Source organism: Lepisosteus platostomus, chromosome 4, assembly GCF_059453375.1.
Source record: "Lepisosteus platostomus isolate fLepPlt1 chromosome 4, fLepPlt1.hap1, whole genome shotgun sequence".
NCBI lineage: Eukaryota > Metazoa > Chordata > Actinopteri > Semionotiformes > Lepisosteidae > Lepisosteus > Lepisosteus platostomus.
In genome coordinates this window covers 8,720,962-8,741,350 of record NC_142614.1, presented here as the reverse complement: position 1 = coordinate 8,741,350, position 20,389 = coordinate 8,720,962, and the positions used below count along the sequence as shown (strand labels likewise).

The 20,389-nt window shown below is 47.6% G+C and overlaps 2 protein-coding genes across 5 annotated transcripts; one reads left to right on the top strand and one right to left on the bottom strand.

Annotated features, from left to right (window-relative positions):
* The first annotated feature begins 289 nt into the window (after nucleotides 1-289).
* Nucleotides 290-11,170, top strand: ponzr1 (plac8 onzin related protein 1). Its single transcript, XM_088628179.1, has 4 exons — nucleotides 290-441; nucleotides 8,009-8,160; nucleotides 9,454-9,632; nucleotides 10,033-11,170. The coding sequence occupies exons 2-4, from the start codon at nucleotides 8,064-8,066 to the stop codon at nucleotides 10,162-10,164; spliced, it is 408 nt and encodes a 135-aa protein (XP_088484305.1). The 5' UTR covers nucleotides 290-441; nucleotides 8,009-8,063; the 3' UTR covers nucleotides 10,165-11,170.
* Nucleotides 11,171-11,315: 145 nt separating this feature from the next.
* LOC148672447 (uncharacterized) lies at nucleotides 11,316-20,276 on the bottom strand. Of its 4 annotated transcripts, XM_088628177.1 has the most exons (10): nucleotides 19,953-20,276; nucleotides 19,268-19,434; nucleotides 17,952-18,394; nucleotides 17,285-17,350; nucleotides 16,945-17,028; nucleotides 15,817-16,277; nucleotides 15,506-15,700; nucleotides 13,184-13,285; nucleotides 12,149-12,286; nucleotides 11,316-11,488 (listed from the first exon to the last, which is right to left on the bottom strand). In XM_088628177.1, exons 1-10 carry the CDS (start codon nucleotides 20,081-20,083, stop codon nucleotides 11,398-11,400), a joined length of 1,878 nt encoding a protein of 625 aa, XP_088484303.1. In that variant the 5' UTR covers nucleotides 20,084-20,276; the 3' UTR covers nucleotides 11,316-11,397. The 4 variants fall into 4 exon arrangements, with proteins under 4 accessions (XP_088484303.1, XP_088484301.1, XP_088484300.1 ...); XM_088628175.1 differs by lacking the exon at nucleotides 13,184-13,285 and having other exon boundaries at nucleotides 12,129-12,286; nucleotides 19,953-20,275; XM_088628174.1 differs by lacking the exon at nucleotides 13,184-13,285 and having other exon boundaries at nucleotides 19,953-20,274.
* Between the last annotated feature and the right edge of the window lie 113 nt (nucleotides 20,277-20,389).

The following is a 20,389-nucleotide window of genomic DNA, read 5'->3' as shown; positions in this document are numbered from 1 at the left end:
CCTGCACCTTGAAACTTTACCATCCAACAAGTTAGATGGGGCAAATAGCCACCTCTCCTTTGTCAGCATTCCAGCATGCTCCTGTTTGACAGCTGCATCCACAGATTTTTCCAGGCACAGAGAGAATAGCAAACAAATTAAGACAAATATCTCCGTTTCTTTGCAGACTTCCTGTTTTGAAAAATTAAGCTTTAGAGCCGCGTTCCAAAATTCTAGCTCCCGTTGAGAGGTAGCTATTTATTAATTCTGGTTGGGGTTATGACATGGCTTTTCCTGTCAGCTACTGTCTAGACTCCTCCTCTTCCCCCCACGTTTCTGACAACAGGGACCTGAGCAAAGTCTACAAGCACCACTGAGGCAACCTTCCTGCTGCTGTGACCTTTCCTGCTGCAGGGACTCGGAGCAAAATTTTTTTAAAAAAAACTGGTCAAGACCCTACAGGTGAGGAGCGCTATTTTTTTACTATGTTAAAAAGGGGGCTTTAAAAGACAGTGGAACCAAATGAGTGTTTTGTGTCATCGTTTCGCATAAAATCAAAATTTGAACAGAGCTTGGGGTCTCCCAGCTAGGAGACCAGAGCACACGAGAGCCTAAAAAAAGCTACCCAGGACAGAAGGCAATTCTGCCCATTCAGGGTGTTTGGCAGCTAGGAGCTAATTGAGCCAGGGGTGTCATCCTGCTGTGCCTTGAAAGAAACCAGGGTATCGGCTTCAACAACATGGCTGGGTAGCTTGTTCCAGACTCCTGCTACCCTTTGTGTGAAGGAGTGCTGCCTGTTCTCATTTTTAAAAGCTTTTCTGTGTAGTTTCCTCTTAGTTTCACTCGGGGAGCTGTGTTTTCAGTGCACTGTAGATGGAAAAACTGCTGCATTTAGACCAAGATTGTCTGCTGTTCTTTTAAGCTTCCTTTGCGATTAAATCTTTTGTATGTACGGTATATGGGTGTGTGGGATATTGTTTGAGCACGAGGGCTGAGGTCAAGGGGTGCATCCTTTGTTTAATTTTTTGATTTATTGAAAGATTTCACTGGATTTAAGTTTAATTTCACTCAGCTAGTTCCTCCCTGACTCCTCAGGAGGCAGCTACTTCTCCTTCTGTTTTTGACTTCCATCCGAGAGCTCAGAGTAGTCTTGTTGTCACATGAAAGATGGCATTATAGTCAATGAAAGAGATTTTAACTGGAAAGCACACAAAGTTCCCTCAATTCCCTTTTGCACTGTGTGCAATCAGTGACCTGTGGACATTTCCTGAGTGAGTCTTTGGCTCCGATCTTCTCCTACCATAACTCCTAGTGGATATTCGCCAAGAGCAGTGTGAGGAGAGAACAGCACACAGGAGAGAAGAAAAGTGACACAGGAAAGGAGCCCTGTCCAGTTTGCTTGAGTTGCTTGCTTATTGGCTGTGATAACATGGCTGGACATCTTGTCCTAGCCTTGGCCAGCCCCTTGCACAAACGGGTGCCACCTGTTCTTGATTCTAGTTGCACTTCCCATATTTTCCATTCTGGTTCCTGTTTCACTGTTGATTCTCAAGAGGTCCGTTGGGTCGTCTCTGACAGTGACCTTTGTGGTTTCTGAACTCTTGATTCATGTGCCCTAATCTGGTGTTCAAGACTAAAAATATTAAGTTCCTTTAGTCTGTTAGGGTAGGAAGCTCCTTTCAGCCCAGGGCTGCCTGGTGGTTTCTGTTACGTGTCTCTGTCCCTTCTTGCATTCCCACGCGCGCACCCTGTAACAAACGCTCATGCCGCAAGTAACACGCCAATCACCGTTCTCTCTCGTCCCTATTTAAGTTCTCCTTTTTCCTCATTTCCCTGCTCACTATTGCGGATTCTCCTCGAGCTCCCTAGTGCGTGTTTATCTCTAGCTTTTCTCCAGTACCTGATCTCCTTGCTTGCTTCTCGTTTTCGATTTCGCCTTGTGTTTTGGATTGTTGCTTTCTCGTTTTAATTCCGTGTTCCGACCTACTCGCCTGCTTCCTGGATTCGACTTCGCCTTGTGTTTTGGATTGTTGCTTCCTCATTGACTCTCTGTGTTCAGACCTCCTCACCTGCTTCCTGGTTTTTGTTTTTGCTCAGTGTCTTTCTCGGTCTCCTGAGTCCTGCATAGGATCCATTGACCAGATCAGCCCCATTCTGACAGTTTCTCTCTGGACAGTTGGCAGAGCAGCAATATCATCGTATGCAGTTCAAAGACTGACCGTCAGTAGTGTGAAACTAAAGCACACACATGTACCTGGAGGGGGACAGCTGTGAAACACTGCTGTTTACTGAACAAAAACGTCTCCTGTCTCTGTAAGTGTGCCTTCAGAAAGCATGAATCCCCCTCACATTTTTTTTCCCCCAATTTCTGTTGCAAGCAATAGATGTACAGTACATTTATATGGAATTCTGTCACTGATCTACATATGTGACTTTATAATGTCAATTTAGAATGGAAGTTCCGTCAAATGTTTAACAAGTAATTTAAAAGAAATGCAGCAATGTTAGGATGTAATAAATATTTATTTCAGTTATGAAACTCCAAATCGAGCCCAGGTGCATCTAATTGTCCTTGTAAGATCACTCTCAATCTTGAAGGGAGTCGTGCTATGGTCAGTTCAATTGGGTGGATGATTTCAGGAGACATACCCCTGTCGTAGACTGTCCTTCAGTTGACAGTATATTTCAGTGAGGGAACTCTAACATGAAGACCAGGGAGCCGCCTGTACAACTTGTGATAGAACTGTTAGGAGGGGTAGATCTGGACAGAGAGGTGTATAAAACATATCTAGGGCACTGAAAGTTCCCAGGAGCACAGTCAGGTCCATCATCAGGAAATGGAAAGAATATGAAGCTACTCAGACTCTTCCTAGAGCAGGCCGTCCATTCAGACTGAGCAAGAGGACAAGGAGGCCCTTGGCCAGAGAAGTGACCGGCAGCCCAGTGACCACCTGGACAGAGGTAACACAGTTCCACGGCTGAGATGGGAGAACCTTTCCAGGGACAACAACCTCTACAGCACCACACAGATTCAGCCTCTGTAGGAGAGCAGACAGAGAGAAACTACTCTTGAGAAAAGCCTACCTGGAGTTTGCATGTCCCAAACCCTGAGACACAAAAGATTCGCTGGTCTGGTCCAGTTAAACAAAACCTGAACTCTTTGGCGTGAATGCAAAGCACTCTGGCTGGTGCCAACTGAACACAGCTCATCACCTGTGTAACTCCATCCCTGTCATGAAGCATGGTCCTGGCAGGGGTGTGTTATAGTAATACTTTTCAGCAGCAGGGACTGGGGCTCTTGTAAGGATAGGCAATTAATAGAGGCAAATACAGGCAAATCCTTTAGAAGAACCTGATTCTAAAGACAAAAGACAAGGACTCCATGTATACAGCCATATCAACACTAGAGTGGCTACAGAACAAGAAGATGGATGTCCAGTCAAAGCTCAGACTTGAATCCCATTGAGAATCTGCAGGTCCTGTGCAAGGATTGTGTCCACAAATCCCAAGATGCAGTTGTGCAAAGCTATCACAGACATACTCAAGAAGATGCAGACTCATTGCTGCAAAAGCAAAATGTGCTTCTGTAAACTATTGACTTGAGTGGGCAGATTTATGAATGTCAGTAAATCATGTATTTGCTTTTCATTTTTCATGAGCTGTTGTTACACACAAAATATTTTGGTCCTTTTAGGTTGCTGAATGTATTGTGTGAGTGTAGGGAACGTAAATCATTTCAGTGTATTAAAAGAATCTGGTCGTTACACAACATTTTGCAGCTATTCAGGGGGTGTGAAGGCAATATTTTCTGAAGGCACTGTAGTTTTCTGGTTAAAGATGCCAGGTCAATTTTGCAGCTGGTTTCTCAGTGTACACAATAATACATTGTTGTAAATATTGACAAAGAGCTCTTCTGTTCAAGCAATGTAATAACATATTGACTATAATTTCATAATGTAGTAACCAACATAATTCCACACAGTTCTGCAGTAAAACCTTTGTTGCAAAGTCTAAACCTTACAGTACATATCTTAGGAATGCTTCCTAATTAAATTATGCATTTTCAAAATAGGCTTTAGACTGCCACAAGAGTCATGAAATTAACTGTGTTCAGTCTATTTTTTGGAGGATGAGAGTGGTTTTGCTTAGAGGAAATTAGATGAAGTCTTTTTGGGGGCTGACCGCATAGGATTTCCTGCATGATCTTTGATATATTATAGGGCTTGTAACCGCAGCATGATCTCTGCCTCAAACCAGGTCAGACATCCGAACTGAACAATGCTTGTTAGATTTTATGGAACATAAGACCATAAGTCTTTGGGTCTGAATTTCCCTGATCTTCCAAAGCCCATGGTCAAGGATGATGAAATGTTTCTTCTGGTACAGTCATGTGCTTTGTTTCCAAGAATTTGATCATTCAGTAAAAGATGGCTTTTGAAATGACACAGGCTCAGGCTCCGGCCTACTCATCTCAGACTCAAAAGCACTTTGAGAATAGTAAGAGCTTCTAGCCTTTTCTTTTCTCTACTGTGCCTGCTGAAAAAGCAGTTCACTGGTAACTGACTGCACAAAGATCACAACAGTAGTTTTTTTTTTTTAGTCTTCTAAAATCACTACCAGAAAGAAATTGTGTTGATGTCCCTTCTGGACCATCATTCATGTTAAGAAAAGCTTGTCATCTTGCAGGTTGTTGGTTTTCATATGCTGGCAGTGTTATCTGTGCAGTTTATTGGTGCGGACCAATAGAGGTGGTGAGATAGACTCTGTTGCTTCTGTATGGTGTAACAAAGTTTCACAGTCATGTCTGGCTGCTGTGCTTCAGAAAGGCATGAAAACACATTCGAGATGGTTCCTTTTTTTTGGCCCTTCTATTGTAGTTACTCAAGCGCAAACACCCGTTTTCTTGATCAGCGATCTGCTGCACCACAAGCTCCCAGATAAAGGCTTTTGCTAAACTTCAGCTTCAAGAGAATAGCCTTTTCTCCGCTCTGGAGATCTGTCCACTGACTGTGCTCCACTACTGCTGCTGCTGCAGTGATGTGTGTCATTGGCCTGTGTGCCTCATTGATGAGGGTCCAGTAGCCTTCCAGTTTGTGTGTTTGAGAACGTGTGAGGTTGGTGCTGGAATTTGACTCTGACTCTGAGCAGTGTTGTCCAGAGGCTGGCTGGTGTCACTGTGGGACAGTGAGCTTCAGGACCAGCTGGCTGAGGGGGCTCGTCTCTGGGCTCTTGGCTAGGCTCAGCACACTTTGTGGCAGAGTTCTGGTCTCTGCTTTTTAGGTGTAGTCAATATTTTATTGTATATATTTATTTGCAGTGGGTAGTGGCCAAATTCAGCCCTGCACACCATGTCTAGTGTTGTCCTCTGCACATGGAGGGTGTTTTTACAGAACCCTCTCTTGAGGGCTTCTATGGGGTGTTTGTCCCTGGTCTGTGAGTGGACCCCACACTTCACTGCCATACAGGGCAAGGGATTGAAAGATGCTTTTAAATATTCTGAGCCAGATTTTAGTGAGGAATTGATTATTGTAAAGCCTCCTTCTTGTGGCATATAGAATCCTGCACATCTCGTCCTTCAGTGCCCTCACTGCCAAGTCCAAACTCCCTGATGTGCTTATTCCTAGATCAAAGTAAGTGTAGCTGGGATCTGTTCTTCAATCACACATTACAGAGTTTTGGCGTTCTTCACAGATGTCACTTTGGTTTAATGGTTCTATGTTTTTTTGACAAGTTTTTAAAATTTTTATATGGACTGTTGCATTTTGGTTGCCCCATTCCACTGAATTTTGATTGATCCAGAATATTCAGTTTTTCACAGAAGTAATTTGGTTTGACTTCTCCATTTCTAACTTGCTGGCTTACGTCACCTTTTTTGTTTTCTTTGTAAGGCTGCAGTTGTGGTTGGTTATTATCTTGCAGAATCATGGGCACAGATCTGCGTTGTGATCTCATGTTTTAGACTTGAAAGTTCTTGCAGTGCTATTCTAGTGGTTCTGCCATCTGAATCAAACCATCCTTCTTTTGCTGTGGGTTCTTGATTTTTTAAATTGCATTCTTTGAATGTTGTATACATTATTTTGTATGTGTGAAAGCCAGTGGTTCTCAAACTTTTTGGACCAAGTACCACCCCTGATCAAACCAAAGCATCCAAGTACCGCCTCCAAGTCATCTTCCCATAGGAACCACAGAAAATCTCAATGACCAACATGAACGCGCCAACACACACTCAAACACAATAAATATTATAATAATAAACTTTATTTGATATAGCGCCATTAAAGGTGGCTTCTCAAAGCGCTTTACAGAATGACAACAGGAACAACAACAATTAAAAATAAACAATAAAAAAGCACCATTTCAGTGAGAGGGGTGAGCCTGTTTAGTTGAGCAAAGCAGATGTAAATTCATTGGTTGAGCCTTGATACAATTCACAACAGTCTTAACAGATTTTAAATCCTCAGGCATTTTCTTGACTGCCAAGGCCTCGCAATGCATGCTGCAGTGCGTCCACTTTGTATCTGGAGCAACCTCTGATTCGTGCAACTACACCGCTGTCGGCTTATCATCGCTCTAGCACCGTCTGTACAAACTCATTTTACTGCATTTTATCCAGTCGATGCCATTCTCTTCGATCAATTCATTCAGAAGCTGAAATATTTACTCTCCTATAGTTCTTGTTGGTAGCAGCTTACAGAACAGAAAGTGCTCATGGGTTGTGCCCTCAAACTCATATCTAACATGAATGAGCAAATTGGCCAAACAAACGACATCTACACACTCCTCTAATTGCGGTGAAACGCATCTGCTCCTTTTGACGTGCTCCATCAGTGTACTTTTGACATCATCTGCCATATCAAGAATTCTACAAGTGAATGTCATTTGAAAGGGGCAGCAGGTCGAGCTTTTTGGCAGCTTTTTCTCCACACGTAATACGTGTCAGCGCCTTTGCCAACAGTAAACAAAGTTCTCTACAAATAATGTGGGGCTTACCTGCTTTAGCAATCCACAAGCTTGTGTTTTCCCCGTTTCCATTTCAGAAGTCCGTCTCAGAAGTTAAAAGAAATCTTTATTTCATGCGCATGGAGCGAAACAGAGAGACGCTCTGTGTATTTTTCTCCAATTAACCTAGAACATTTCTAAAATATTTTTCTGTTATCTATCACGCTTTCCTGTCCGCAGAAGTTTGCCAGTGTTCCAAAATCACGGTCATTCTCCTACCTCCCTGTGCGCTGGAGATAACTTTTTTTAAATACAATTGGTCACTTACAGTACGTTTGTAGCACACATTCCTATACAATGTTATAGAATTACATAGTAGCTCTTGTGTCCACTCAAGTATTGGAGTGCGCTGTATCGCAGTACATGGGCTGCATATTTGACACATAAATTAATTTTATTAAAATATAAAATATGAAAACCCTTCCAATTTTTCAATACGCACAACAAATTTCCAGGGTCATGTGGTGTACCACCTGGGGGCGCTCGTTTTGAGAACCATGGGTCTAAGCTGTTTGTAGCCCCTCTGTGTGGCTGGGCTGTGTCAGTGTGCCCATGTGCTGGTGTACAGTGTAATCTGGAGGTGGGCAGAGAGGGAGGTTGTTGCCTGATAGTGAACACATGAATAGAGGAGGGATCCAGGTCAGTGACAGCATAGTCTATCATGATACTGGCCAGAACTAAGCTGGAAATGAAATCAAGGACTCCCCTCTGGACAGATCTATAGCACCTCATGTCTGCTCTTGTTGCCTTGGTGTTGCGTCTGTATGTGAGTGAAGTGACAAGGTGTGTGTTACACAGAAGATCGTCCACATGTACAAGTGCCCCCCTGTGTGCTGGTGAGGTCTGCCAGTGTGCATGCTCATGTATTGAGGTCTGTTGTGTAATCTGGTATTTCAAAGGCTGACTTTGACAGGCATAAGAGGGCTCTTCTGTTGTTGGGCACTTGGCTTTTGAGACTGTAATTCAGTTTCAGAGCCTGAAGAAGTTGATTGGAATCAATGAGAAGGACTCTATCTTTGTCTCTCTGCAGTAGGCCAGTCATCTCACTCTCCCTACGCTGGGCACGTCAACCCACTAGAGTAACCATGGCAGTAGTGCAGCAGGTGACTACCGTGACCACATCTCACAGCAGTGCTGAATGGAGCAGCGGTGTGTGTGACTGCTGCTCGGACCTGGGAGTCTGTGAGTATCGCCCCACTGTAGGCACTCGCATGCAGACACACACACACACACGTGCAGATGTTAACGCATGCCTGCATGGACCTGCAGTCCATATAGACGTGCGTGCAGGCATGCACACGAACACGAGTGGACACTAACGCACGTAAGCATGCACACGAACACAAGCGGACGCTAACATGATGCAGGCATGCACACGAACACTAGTAAAAACTAACACATGCAGGCATGCACAGGAACATGAGTAAACACTAACGCACACAGGCATGCACACGAAAATGAGTGGACACATAACGCGCAGACATAAACACGAACATGAGAGGATGCTAACGACGCAGGCATGTACACGAACACTACGCAGACATGAAGCCAAGCAGACGCTAACGCACGCAAGCATGCACACAGATGACGCAGGCATGAACATGAACACAAGCAGATGCTAACGCACGCAGGCATGCACACAAGCAGGAGTGGACACTAACACACGCAGACATGCATACAAACAGGAGTGGACACTAACACACGCAGACATGCATACGAACACGAGTGGACACTAACACACGCAGACATGAACATGAACACAAGCAGACACTAACGCACGCAGGCATGCACACGAACACAAGCACATGCCAATTCCGTTTTACATTCTACAAAGACAACATTTAATTTAGAAAAGCACTATATGCATGTATGTCCACATCCTGTTACAATCTTTGTGGCCACACTTGGTCTGATGTTCTCTTTATCTTCCCCCACATGAACAGAATGTGATCACGCTCATGCATATGCACACACACACTTGTTTTTTTGTCCGTCAAGATAGAAACTTGCCTTTGGCTTGCATTCAGTTGTTATTAAATAATTTTTTATCAAGAAACACCAGAGCAAGCAGTCACGGTGAATTATGAGAATGCAAATATTAATCACCTCTACAAATCACCTCTCTCAAGGGTGGAAGGCAGAACTGTATACAGAGACTTCCAATTCTGCTTTTGCTTCAAGTCAAGGTTAGCAGCCATGGCCAGCTGTTCACACTTAGGGTGACTTGGCTAACGTAAAACTGCTCAGCACAGCTGCTGCCTTTGATTGGCTTGAAATGTATTAAAATTATCTTTAGGTGGTTCTGCTTTCTAACTTTGTGAAACGGGTCAGAGCTAATTAAAAACGCATATTTTCTTAACTCTTCCTTTCTCGCTCTTCCTATCTAGACATCTGTCAATATCGGTAGAAGTGATTGCAGCATTAACAGTCAGTCAGCAGTTATCACTTGAATTGACTGGCATTTCTCTTGGCCAGGCTGCTGCGGGATGTTCTGTTTCCCCTGCCTGATGTGCCAAACGGCCTCCGAATTCGGCTGGTGCTGCTGCATGCCCCTGCTGGAGACCTTCTGCTTTGCCTACACTGGCATCAACCCCCTGCCCTGCCCTGTGTCCATCTGCCTACGGAGCTCCATGCGGAAGAGATACAGGATCAATGTATGGGATGCAGAGTTGATGACGGGAGAGACTGGAAATGAAGGAGGCAGAGAGAGAGAGGGATGGAATTTGTGGGAGGCAGAGAGAGAGATGGGAGAAGAAGGAGGCAGACAGAGGAATGGGAGACGAGGGAGGCAGGGAGAGGGATGGGAGACGAGGGAGGCAGGGAGAGGGATGGGAGACGAGGGAGGCAGAAAGAGGGATGGGAGATGAGGGAGGCAGAGAGAGAGAGAGATGGGAGATGAGGGAGACAGAGGGATGGGAGGTGACTGAGGCAGAGAGAGTGAATGGGTGGGAGGTGTGATGAGCGAGAGAGGGAAATGGCTGGAGATGGGAATAGAGTGACAGAGTGCCACTCAGGGATCTGTATTCATTAGGGTCTTCCCCTCCTGCCTTGCAGGGCAGCCTGTGTGGCGATTTCTGCACCCTCTGCTTCTGCTACTCCTGCACCTGGTGCCAGATGGCGCGGGAGATCAAGAGACAGCGTGGCAGTTCCAGCGCAGTCACCACCACCACCGTGACCCATATCTGAGGAGGTTCGGTTTTCCCCACCAGAACAAAGGCAGAGCATTCCCGCCTCCCTTCCAACGTGACGGACAGAGCTGGCTCAGGGCAGCCTGACCAGAACTGAGAGCGCCTGATATCTGCTTAAGACATGATTAACAAAATCTGGAAGTACATACCGTCTGCTTTAACAATAAAGGCATCCAAGAATATTCTTAGTTTATCATGTACCAAGGCTAGCAGCCCTGGCTTTACACCACATATGGCTTGGAATTGTACTGAAACTGTTCTGGATGGGTTTTCTGTTTATTTTGTATAAAAAGCGTCCTTCTGTATCAATGAATTGAATTGAGTCAGTGCTTCATCAGCTTTGGTTCCCGTGTGCACACGTCATAAAGGTAATTTTGCAGCCTACGCATGCTGACGCAGCTACCCACCGTGTCTCCTTTGTTGGACACAACACTATCATGATATTACCGTGATATTACAGTTCTTTGCAGTGCTTTTACCATGATTTCCCTGTGCTTTGCTTTTACCATACATTCTCTGCCCTTTAGACCTCTTTCACCTCCATGACCTAACACAGACACTCTCGTCCCAGAAGCAGAAGTGGTGATAACCTGTCTTCTGCATGAGTGAAGGGATGGGGTAGGCCATATTGTCTTGTGCTCCTGAGGGTACAGCGCTCAGAGTGACCCCCTTCAGGCCGGGGCTACAACTGCAGCCCTAGGTCTAATGTTTAGAGTGTGCACATTCCTTGTGAAATTTTGCATTCAAGCTTGAACTTTTAGTGGCTTAAGACTTGCCTGATTTCAAACCTAAGGTCTTAGTTATTTAGTTATTATGATCAGATTATAAGCATTGCCTACAGTACATCTTTTTTGGTAAAGATTCCCAACTCAACTTCTTTCCAGCTGTAATATTAAACATTTTGTATCCACATTTTTAATGACTGTAAATAACTTCCATTTATACATTTGTAAATTTGTAGCATAGGGCATGAAGCGAATAATAAATTTGCTATCTTGTGCTTATTGGGGCTCAGAGTTATTGTTAAGAGGAGTGGATTTATGTTTTTGAAAGGCTTTTATTTTACTCTTATTTTAAGAAATCTTAGCTAAAACCAGCTATCCCCACTACACTGTCTTCTTCCTAACAGACATGGGTGTCCAACTGCTGTTGATTTTAACAGATGTTTATTCAGGGGGCCAGTTCTCAAGTCAGTCCTGTCCTGATCTTGCTGTTCCTCCATGCCTCCCCCTCAGTGGTCCTCCCTGTGTGTGTATGCGCCATGCACAGGCGACCGACAGCCCTCCTCTCTCACTCCTCTGCAGTCCTGGCACCTGTGAGAGCTGCACAGAGCACACCCACGCCACCCCACACGCATGAGCGCACGGATGCACACAAGACCACACATTAAAGCCATTCCAACAACCACAGTTGCACATCCAAGTGCACACACAGGTATGCCCACAAACACCCATACACACACACACACAACACCGAACAATCATCCAGTCCAACACACATGATTCCATACACAACACCCCACACACATCCATGCATACAGTAGACACAACATGACACATGCATCCAGTCCATCACACATGATCTCACACACAACACCACAAAACACACGCAAAGAGACACAAGACCACACACACACATACGCGCGCGCGCGCAGCGGCACATCCAAGACCATGCAAGCAAACATGCACACACACAATGCCACACAAACATCCAATCCAACACATGATCACAAACACAAGCACACCCACAGACACCCATGCACACACAAAACACCACACAAATATCCAGTGAACACACATGATCACACACAAATCACACACAAAGAGACACAAAACCATTGTTGTTAAACTCCACAATCTTCTCCAGTATAGTGCAATCCAGTCCCAGTGCTGTGAACTGAGCTGTCCCTCTGTACTGGGTGTGGAAACAAGGTGGCCTGTTTCTCTCTGTGCGTACACCCACCTGCCTTTCAGTGTGAGTACCTGTCTCTGACGGCTCCCCCGTTGCTCAGTCCTGAGGCAGACAGGTGTCTGGACACCGACCGCATCAGCGAGCCCACGGCACTGACACTCTCCAGCTCCAGACCCAGCTGGCAGAACATAGAGAGTGTGCGCTCGGTCCTGGGAGAGGGGGACAGAGGGAGAGAGGCTCTGGCATACAGACGCCGGACAGAAGCTCTCACCGGAGGGTGAGAGGTTCCGTCAGGCTGAGACCTGCCTCATTCGGCGAGCTTCTCCCTCCCTCTCCTCTCATGCCTTCTTTCTCTCCCTGTGTGCACAACCCCTCCCTCTGCCCCCCGCCTGCACGCACAGCACAGCAGAACCTGACAGCTGAGCTGCCTGTAGGATACATAGGATCTAACAGGAGTTTGGAGCTGCAGGAGAAACGAGCCAGCTAAGATTATTCCCGAGGTGGATTCTAGAGGACTGTCGGGCCTGAAGTCTAGATCTCACCCCTCTAGACCTTCCCCTGTAGGGCCACCTGAAATCTGGGGTTTCGGGCCTCAAACCAAGCAGCACTAAAGAAAGGCATTTGGAACAGCTGCTCTCAGATCAGTTTCTTTCCTAGAAAAAAAACTCCCAACAACAATGTCTATTTGCATGGATGTTAAAGGTGATCAGTTTGAATACTACACTAATTTTGCATTGATTTTGGTCAGGAAGACCTCTTGCGTCCCACATTCAGTAACTCACTGATTATCAAAGGCAACAGCCCCTCTAGATGTGTTGCAAGTATTTTTGACAGTATTTTGGGTCCACATTTCAAAGTGCCATAGACCTGCAAGAGGCACCCTCTTTCTGTGCACTTCCCCTTCTTAAGAATTAAGAAAATATTGGCCAGTAGCCCACTGATATTGTACAGCGATTAGATTAGTGTGAACGGAAGAGGCTTAGAGAAGGGACGGTGTGAGAGCACCATGACTCACGAAAGGCCTCTTTCAAGCAGAAGCTGTCACTTTAAAAGGACACAACCAGCAAACCCCGATGCCACAGAAATAAGGTAAGAGGAGTGCTGGCTTTTTGTAGATGCCAGGAGTCCTGCCTGTCCGTTTTATATTCTGCTGGGCCAGAGTTTCTACTCTGTTTCTAGTCAGACTCTTCAGAGTAAAGGCTAACAAGCTGCAAGGACAAAAGGTTATTCGTAATCGTGGGATTTGTTCAATCAGAGAAGAGTACTAACAGGCTAAGAATATTAAACACGTCCCACTACTTCAAATACAACAGAATAAAGACTTGCCTGTCTTAACCCACAACCCACAACATCTGAACCCACAACCTTTCATCTTCAAACAAAGAGCCCTTACCATTATTCCACACTACCTGGAGTATACTCATTAACCTTATTATAATGTATATTATATACATTATAACAGAAGAATATGAGACAAGATTCACAGGTGGACCCTTTAAAGTAAGAGAAAGGGCTGTTTCCTGGTAATGAGGGGGTTAAGGGCTCTGTGATCTAGCCTACAAATAAAACCACTAAAAAGACTTTGTAAGGCTCACAGCACTTTGAGAGCCATACATCTGCAGACAAAAGTGTGTGAGGAAGCTGGGAGCAGCTGGGGACAGGCAGTTCACTATTGAAAGGCTGCGAGGTCAAGGAATAGGAAGTGAACACAAAGACAGTTAATTGAGCAGCACATCCAGTAAATACACTGAGAGGGAGGAACTGGAGGAGGAGCCAGCCAGCTACAGTACGTCTGCTGGGAGCCCCAGGAGCCTATATCACCAGCGCCACATCTCTTAGTCATAGCTGAAAGCTGGAAATGGAGATATGACCACAGGGCTGAACCCACATAAGCAGGGTGGAGGAGTGGTGAAGAGTTCCTGGTTTGCCGCATTGCGGCTAGGGGTACAAGCATTTGTCGCAATACCATACACACTGGCTTATTACAAATCCTTAGACCTTCGGCCCAGCAGGAGTAGTATAGAAGTACATTCTTATAACATCCTGGAATTTAAACAGAACCAGCCCTTGTCGGAGCTTACAGAATCAGAAAAGAAGAAGAGACTTAGGGAATCCTGAAAGTTACAAACCCTGTTTTTGTTTTACTGGGAGGAGTCACTACAACAATATAAGGTCAAATAATTATGGGTTTAAAATTTCACAGCAACAACTCAGGCCCAGCAGATAGGATGAGGATGTAATGGCAGGATGGCATTGAGGATCCGCGATATCCCCAGAAATCCGAATGTGTGAGCTGCTAGACAGCTGGAAAGAGTAGCAGGACTGTACAGGAAAGGCTGATCCCCCCCCCACCCCAGATCTGCAATTACAGGACAAGGGGGGGGAGGGGGGGGTGATTGACCAGTATACGCAGAAGGAGATGGGCAACAGGCACTGATGGATAGGACTGTCTTCTATAGCACCTGCACATGCTGGCAGGAGGAGCAGGGGTTGTCTGCTGCACAGGCATGTTCAGCACTTCCCGAATCCCGCCAGGACATCCCAGTGCTGAGCTCCTTCCCAGGTCCTCTTCCTGCCTCCGGCTCAGTCGTGGACCATACTCCCCCAGGACTTGCTGCTATAATTCCTCCCGTTTGCCCTTTCCACCTCTCATCCTCATCCTCTCTACATTTTTCCAACCCCATGTCAAGTTTCTGGGAGAGGGTTTTCCGCCGGAGAAATAAGGCAGATGAGGAGAGTTCTTCTAATGATAGAAGATCATTGCCCTCGATGGGTGGCAAAGAGATTGCTCTGTAACTTGTACAGAAGGGCTTTGGCCCCCGTCTTGAAGATGGTCAAAACCTTGGCTTTGTCCTTGAAACCTGCCAGGTTTACTTCTTCATTCCTGATCAGCACGACAAGAGTGTGCAGGTGTAGGCATAAATGATTATCGTGAAGCAAACGCCACACACACACAGAAGGCACTGGACTGGAGACCAAGATGCTTGGAGATCTCATTCTGCTGCAGGTCTCATCTGCCAGAATTGCCACCGGGATATTCCAGGCAGAACACATTCTTCTGCCCTTGAAGACTTCGTTGCCAGGGCCAGGCTTGCAGGAATTCAGTCTTCTGAGTAAAACAAAGCAGTTCCGGAACTGAAGGAGTCCTTCTATGCTTCACCCCGTCCGTACTGATCCTATGCTACTCATCGTCCAGGTACCTCTTTGAGAGGGCCAATATTTGCACTGCCTTTGACATGAATCCAAACAAGGTTGTCGGTTATTTGTGTTGTGAAACAAGGATTTTCCTCCTTCCCAGTTTTACTCCCAGTTTCTGTCACACTCTCTCCATCTCATCCCCACTCTTTCCCTTCCCCCTCTTGGTTCCTCTTTCCCTCTCCCAGTTTCCTGCCGCGCCCCCCATCGCCCACCCCCTCTCTCTGACTCACAGCTCGGTGATGTTCAACGTCTGCTCTTTCAAGCACTGCAGGCTGTGCAGAATGTCACTCTGCTCCCTCTGTCCACACTCCCACTGGTTGATGAAACTGTGGAGCTTGTCTTGGAAAGCCTTCAGGGCTAAGATGGCCTCCCTCCTCTCCTTCCGGTCCTCTGCACACTCCTCCCCCAGCCGGGCCAAGCCTTCCCTGTGGGAGAGGGAGGCGGAGTGGAAAAGGGGGCTGACAATCAGGGCAATGTAGGCCAAGGGCTTGTGCATACAGCTATAGGCCCTAACTATTAGCATGCAGAAGTAACCCCTTACCTGAGATCAGAAATGGCCTGGAAGCTGACCTCTCTTGCCCTGTGCTGCTGGGCACAGGTGGGTCCGGGGTGGGCGCTGTGATGGGGGTAGGTGGGTTGGGTGGCGTAGCAGGGCAGACAGGTGGCAGAGGGGCTCCGAGACAGGTGAGCTGGGGGCGGGGGATGGGAGGGGTGTGGGGAAGGAGGAATGGGGCTCGGGTGGGAGTGGGAGGAATCGGGCTCCGTGTGGAGGTGGGCAGGGTGGCTGGGATGGGCTGAGTAGCAGGGCAGGCAGGTGGCAGAGGGACGGCGGGCCAGGTGCGACTGAGGCAGGGGGTGAGGGGCATGAGGGGGAGCGTGGGGGTGCTGTGGGTGGTGCCAGGCATGGTGGGAGACTGGCACCCAGTGGTGGGCACATCTGGGACGCTGATGCTCCCCATTCTGTATCTCTGCCAGCCTCCGCTGCAAGGTCCGGAGGGTCTCCTGGTGGGACAAACAGCGAGGAGATATGAGGGGCAGGAAACTAGGCTGCCGATTGAATAGGCAAGGCTGGTTGGGCTCTAAATTTAGAATCGCCAATCATGAGCTAATAACACCCAGTCTGGAGTAGCCAGCGCCATGCTCTTCTTCGCCACAGCACTCAGGGAGGAAAGAGGAAGCACAAGCAGCCTCCTCCAATACGCCCACCTGCGACTTGCTTGGCTTTCAGCGCATCACTAGCACCACTGCCCCCTCCTGGAGGTCCAGCGCCATCAAGAGGAGCTCTGCATGCCCGCGGGAGTCCAGAAGGCCACAGGGAACCCAGGAACACCCAGGGCCATAACTGAATAATCCCACCCATCCCACCCTGGGTCTGTCCCAGCCAGCTCTGGACATGACTCAGGCTCGAACCTGTGCTTTTGTTGGTGGAGCTGCTCATGAGGCCCACGGGGCTTGTCCTTATTCTGATGAAATGTGTGTGATGATTTAGCCAGCAGAAAAGGAGGTGCAAGGCCCATCCTCATAAAGAGAGCACTGGTGATTCAGAAGGCGTTGCGGTGTGTGTGTGTGTCTGTGTCTGAGCTCGCGGGAGCGCTGTGCATGTGTGGACTAGTCAGTACGTGCCGGAGGCTTTGTCTGTGTCTGAGTGTGGGTGGAGGCTGCTACTTACCTGTATGGCCACAGAGCTGCGGTGAATGAGATGCATCTTCCACTTCACTTCCTCACTCTCCCTCTGCACCCCCATACACTCCTCCTGATGGACAGACGGACAGTTACAAACCCTCTGGACCCTCCCACCACTCCTCCTGATGGACAGACACAACTAAAAACCCTCTACACCTAGGCCCCAGGCACTTTCACCCTCTAAATGTGCAATAAGAGGGGTAAATGCCAATTGAATGACGTCAATTAACATGATGCACTTTAAACTATTCTGATTCTAAATCATGTGACAGACAGACCGACAGACCGACAGACCGACCCACCGACCCACCGACCCACCGACCCACCTCGAGTTCAAACAGGCAGTGCGTGATCTCAGCCGGCACCTGGCACTTGGGAAGGACTTGAAACCCCTGCGGATAAGAAGCATGGAAAAACAGAAAAATCATGCACCATCTGCACTGATGGGCACGGCAGCCAACTCTCCTCCCAGCCACCCAGCTCTCCTTCACCTGAGGCCCTGCTGGGGTCACGACGGTGGCACACATGCCTATACCCAGTGCCCCTCTTGCCCTCTTGCCCGTGGACTCGTGACACTGAAGGAGCTCTGAGCAAAACAAGAGCCCACTGAAGAAAACTGATTTCAGTAAGGCTTCAGTTATCTCATGAAAGTGGGAGGGAATAAAAACCAGCAGGTGTGTGTGGGTCACCAGGACTGGGAACCAGTGCTGTAGAGGTATACAAGGTGAATTTAAAAGTCATCCCCTTTAAGATCGAAGGCTTTTAAAAAGGTTATCGGGTTACAAGTTAAACCTGCGAACGGTTACTTGTCAAAATGAACGAGCTGGAGGAAATGGTTCTCAAGAAGTATTGTGGGATTTTACATTGTTACTAACAAACGAACAATAACCATGTTTTCATTTATCAAAACCAAACACGTAAACCATTGTTACAAAATACCGCCCGGCTGTACCTTTCCCCAACACCGCTCGCAATCAGACGTATGTACAGTACCTGGGTTCCACTGTTATCTTCTCCAATGGAGGGTACTGCCTTCTTCTCCTCGGGTATGGGTGTCCCGGTCTTCTCTTCCTTTTCCACATCCTCTTCCTCCTCTTCCTCGATACACAGCAACGACTCCTCCAGCTTCTCCAAGATCTCCTCGCCTCCCTCCTCCTCTTCCACTCCATCCGCAGTCTCCTTCCCAACTTCCTCCTCCTCTCCTTCTAAAATAGACGCTGTCTCCCAAGTCTCCTTCTCCTCTTGGGATTTCTCCTCCTCCTCATCGCGCTTCCCTTCCCCTCCACCTGGGGGCAGCGCGCCAGGGCTCTTCACTTCCTGCGCCTCCTCGGCCAGTAGGGGGGGAGTCTTGAAGACATCCTGGGCCTTGCTGGTCTCCTCTGAGGCACTGGGGGGCTCTGTCCAAAGAGTTTCTGCTCGCCGCTCGGCACTGGAATCTTGGTGGGGCGAGCAAGAGGAAGAGCAGAGGAAGATGATCAGAAAAACATGCAAGACCACGAGCAGATCATGGTGGTACACGCTAGATTTAAGAAGCGACTTGATACCACTATTAACTATCAACAGAGGTACAAGTATTAGAGAAAATGTGCATTCAGGCCTTCCTTTACAGCAGAGATCGCTCAGGATTGCCCCAGGCAAGCAAGTCCTACAACCACCCTAAACCACCTATTTCTAATGCTTGAGGAACAGCCCTTGGGTAATCGATCAGATAAGAAGTTATTAATAATTAGTAATAATTTGTCATTAGTAATAATGGCAAGCTCTCAACTTTCAAGACTGATACTTCTTGTTCGGACCCAATTGCTTGCAGGCTCCGAGACAGCAGATTTGAACCCATTTGCTCGTTAGCTATGTGCACAGCTCTGCTCTCGAGATAGTGGATTCGAACATGGTCGCTCAGGATCTCTTCAGGAGCTCTGAGCCCACACAGGTCCCTTCCCTGTGCAGATTCATACTCAGTTGCTCATGTGCTCAGAGCATCTCAGGATTGCACAGTCCGTTCCCTGAGCGGATTCGAACTCTGTTGCTCAAGGGCTCAGAGAACGCACAGCTTTGCTCCCTAGACAGAGGGTTCGAACGCGTTCACTCAGAACCGCACAGCTCCTTCCCTAAGTGGAATCAAACTCGGTTGCTTGTGGGCTCGGTTCCGTGCACAGCGCGTCTCCAGAGACAGCAGATCACTCCCCCACGGATCACTCCCCCATGCCGAAAGCCCAGGCCTCCGCTGCAGCCTGCAGAGAGGGTGAAGAGGGTGACATCGCTCCTGCCACCGGCTCAGGCAGGGGGCCGCGTCTCTGCCCCTCTCTTACCGGAGTGCGTGGGCGTGGGGTGGGCGCTGCCCTCCAGGCTGTCCAGGGACATCAGGCTGTCGGTGGCGCGGTGGCACAGCTCGTGGTGCAGCAGGTTGGTGGAGGCAGTGGAGCGGCGCACCCCAAGACTAGAGTGGTAGGGGTGGGGGTGGGCAGGGAGGGGCACCCTAGAAACACACAGAAACACATGGAGAGACCCACCCACGCTCAGCCAGGCACATTCTTAGACTGGGAACACTGGACCTGTTGAGTCATTTAATCTTCAATCAAACCATTTAAACAGATGAACATGGGTACAATCAACAGATGAAAGCATAACATGATCATCTGACAATTAGTTTTAATTACGCAATAATATACTAAACGTGACCCCTGTGACTTTTTTCTAAGGACTCCATTAGTTAAATTTCACTGATTCCAAATCACTGATTGTTCCAGCTGCTGGGGCACTTGTTTCAAACCGCGGAACTATTAAAATTGTGAAAGACTTAAAAAGGACAGTGGTAATGTTCACTTTGGAAAACAACAACAACAACAACAACAAAATAAAAACATTAAAACCCGTAGTAATGTGAAGAGATATTAACAACATATTAGAACTCCAAACCGATTTAATCGTTTGCTGAATTAGTATTTTCTTCAATTAAGGGACTCGCTCACTAAGAACAACCGCCGGTCAACCCACCTGTGAAAGGAGGCGGCCTTCCTGTGTCCGCTCTGGAAATCTGGAAACCTGACATGAACCAGGGCGCTCTCGCTGGCCTGGCGCAGCTCCCGGGACTGCCAGATAGTGGTGAACAAGGTGCTGTCGGACATGTCCGGCCTCGCTCGGCGCTCTCAGACTGGGTTAAGAGTGAGAGGTGGAGGGAGAGGAATTCTCCGTCTGTCGCTGTAAGCTTCCAGGTTTGTCTGCTTCCAGGTTTCCGCGTTTTCTGTCTTCTCGCCGCGCTGGCTCAGCTACCAGCTCTTCAGCTCCTCGGACCCCGGCGACCAAACCCCTCGCGGTCAGTGACATCACAGCTGAAGTCGCCCGTTCACAAAGGGGGAGGGGTGACGTCAGGGCTGGTCTTCCCGCGTCACATAAGAATATTAGTTACGGCTTAGTAACGGGCTTGTTTTCCA

Excerpts from the sequence above, each read along its gene's own strand:
- ponzr1 (XM_088628179.1), top strand. The coding sequence starts at position 8,064 with ATGGCAGTAGTGCAGCAGGTGACTACCGTGACCACATCTCACAGCAGT. Across the intron at positions 8,161-9,453 it reads CTGCTCGGACCTGGGAGTCT|GCTGCTGCGGGATGTTCTGT; the intron begins GTGAGTATCGCC and ends TCTCTTGGCCAG. Across the intron at positions 9,633-10,032 it reads GGAAGAGATACAGGATCAAT|GGCAGCCTGTGTGGCGATTT; the intron begins GTATGGGATGCA and ends CCTGCCTTGCAG.
- LOC148672447 (XM_088628177.1), bottom strand. The coding sequence starts at position 20,083 with ATGTCCGACAGCACCTTGTTCACCACTATCTGGCAGTCCCGGGAGCTG. Across the intron at positions 19,435-19,952 it reads AAGGCCGCCTCCTTTCACAG|GGTGCCCCTCCCTGCCCACC; the intron begins GTGGGTTGACCG and ends GTGTGTTTCTAG. Across the intron at positions 17,029-17,284 it reads ACTGCCTGTTTGAACTCGAG|GAGGAGTGTATGGGGGTGCA; the intron begins GTGGGTCGGTGG and ends TCTGTCCATCAG.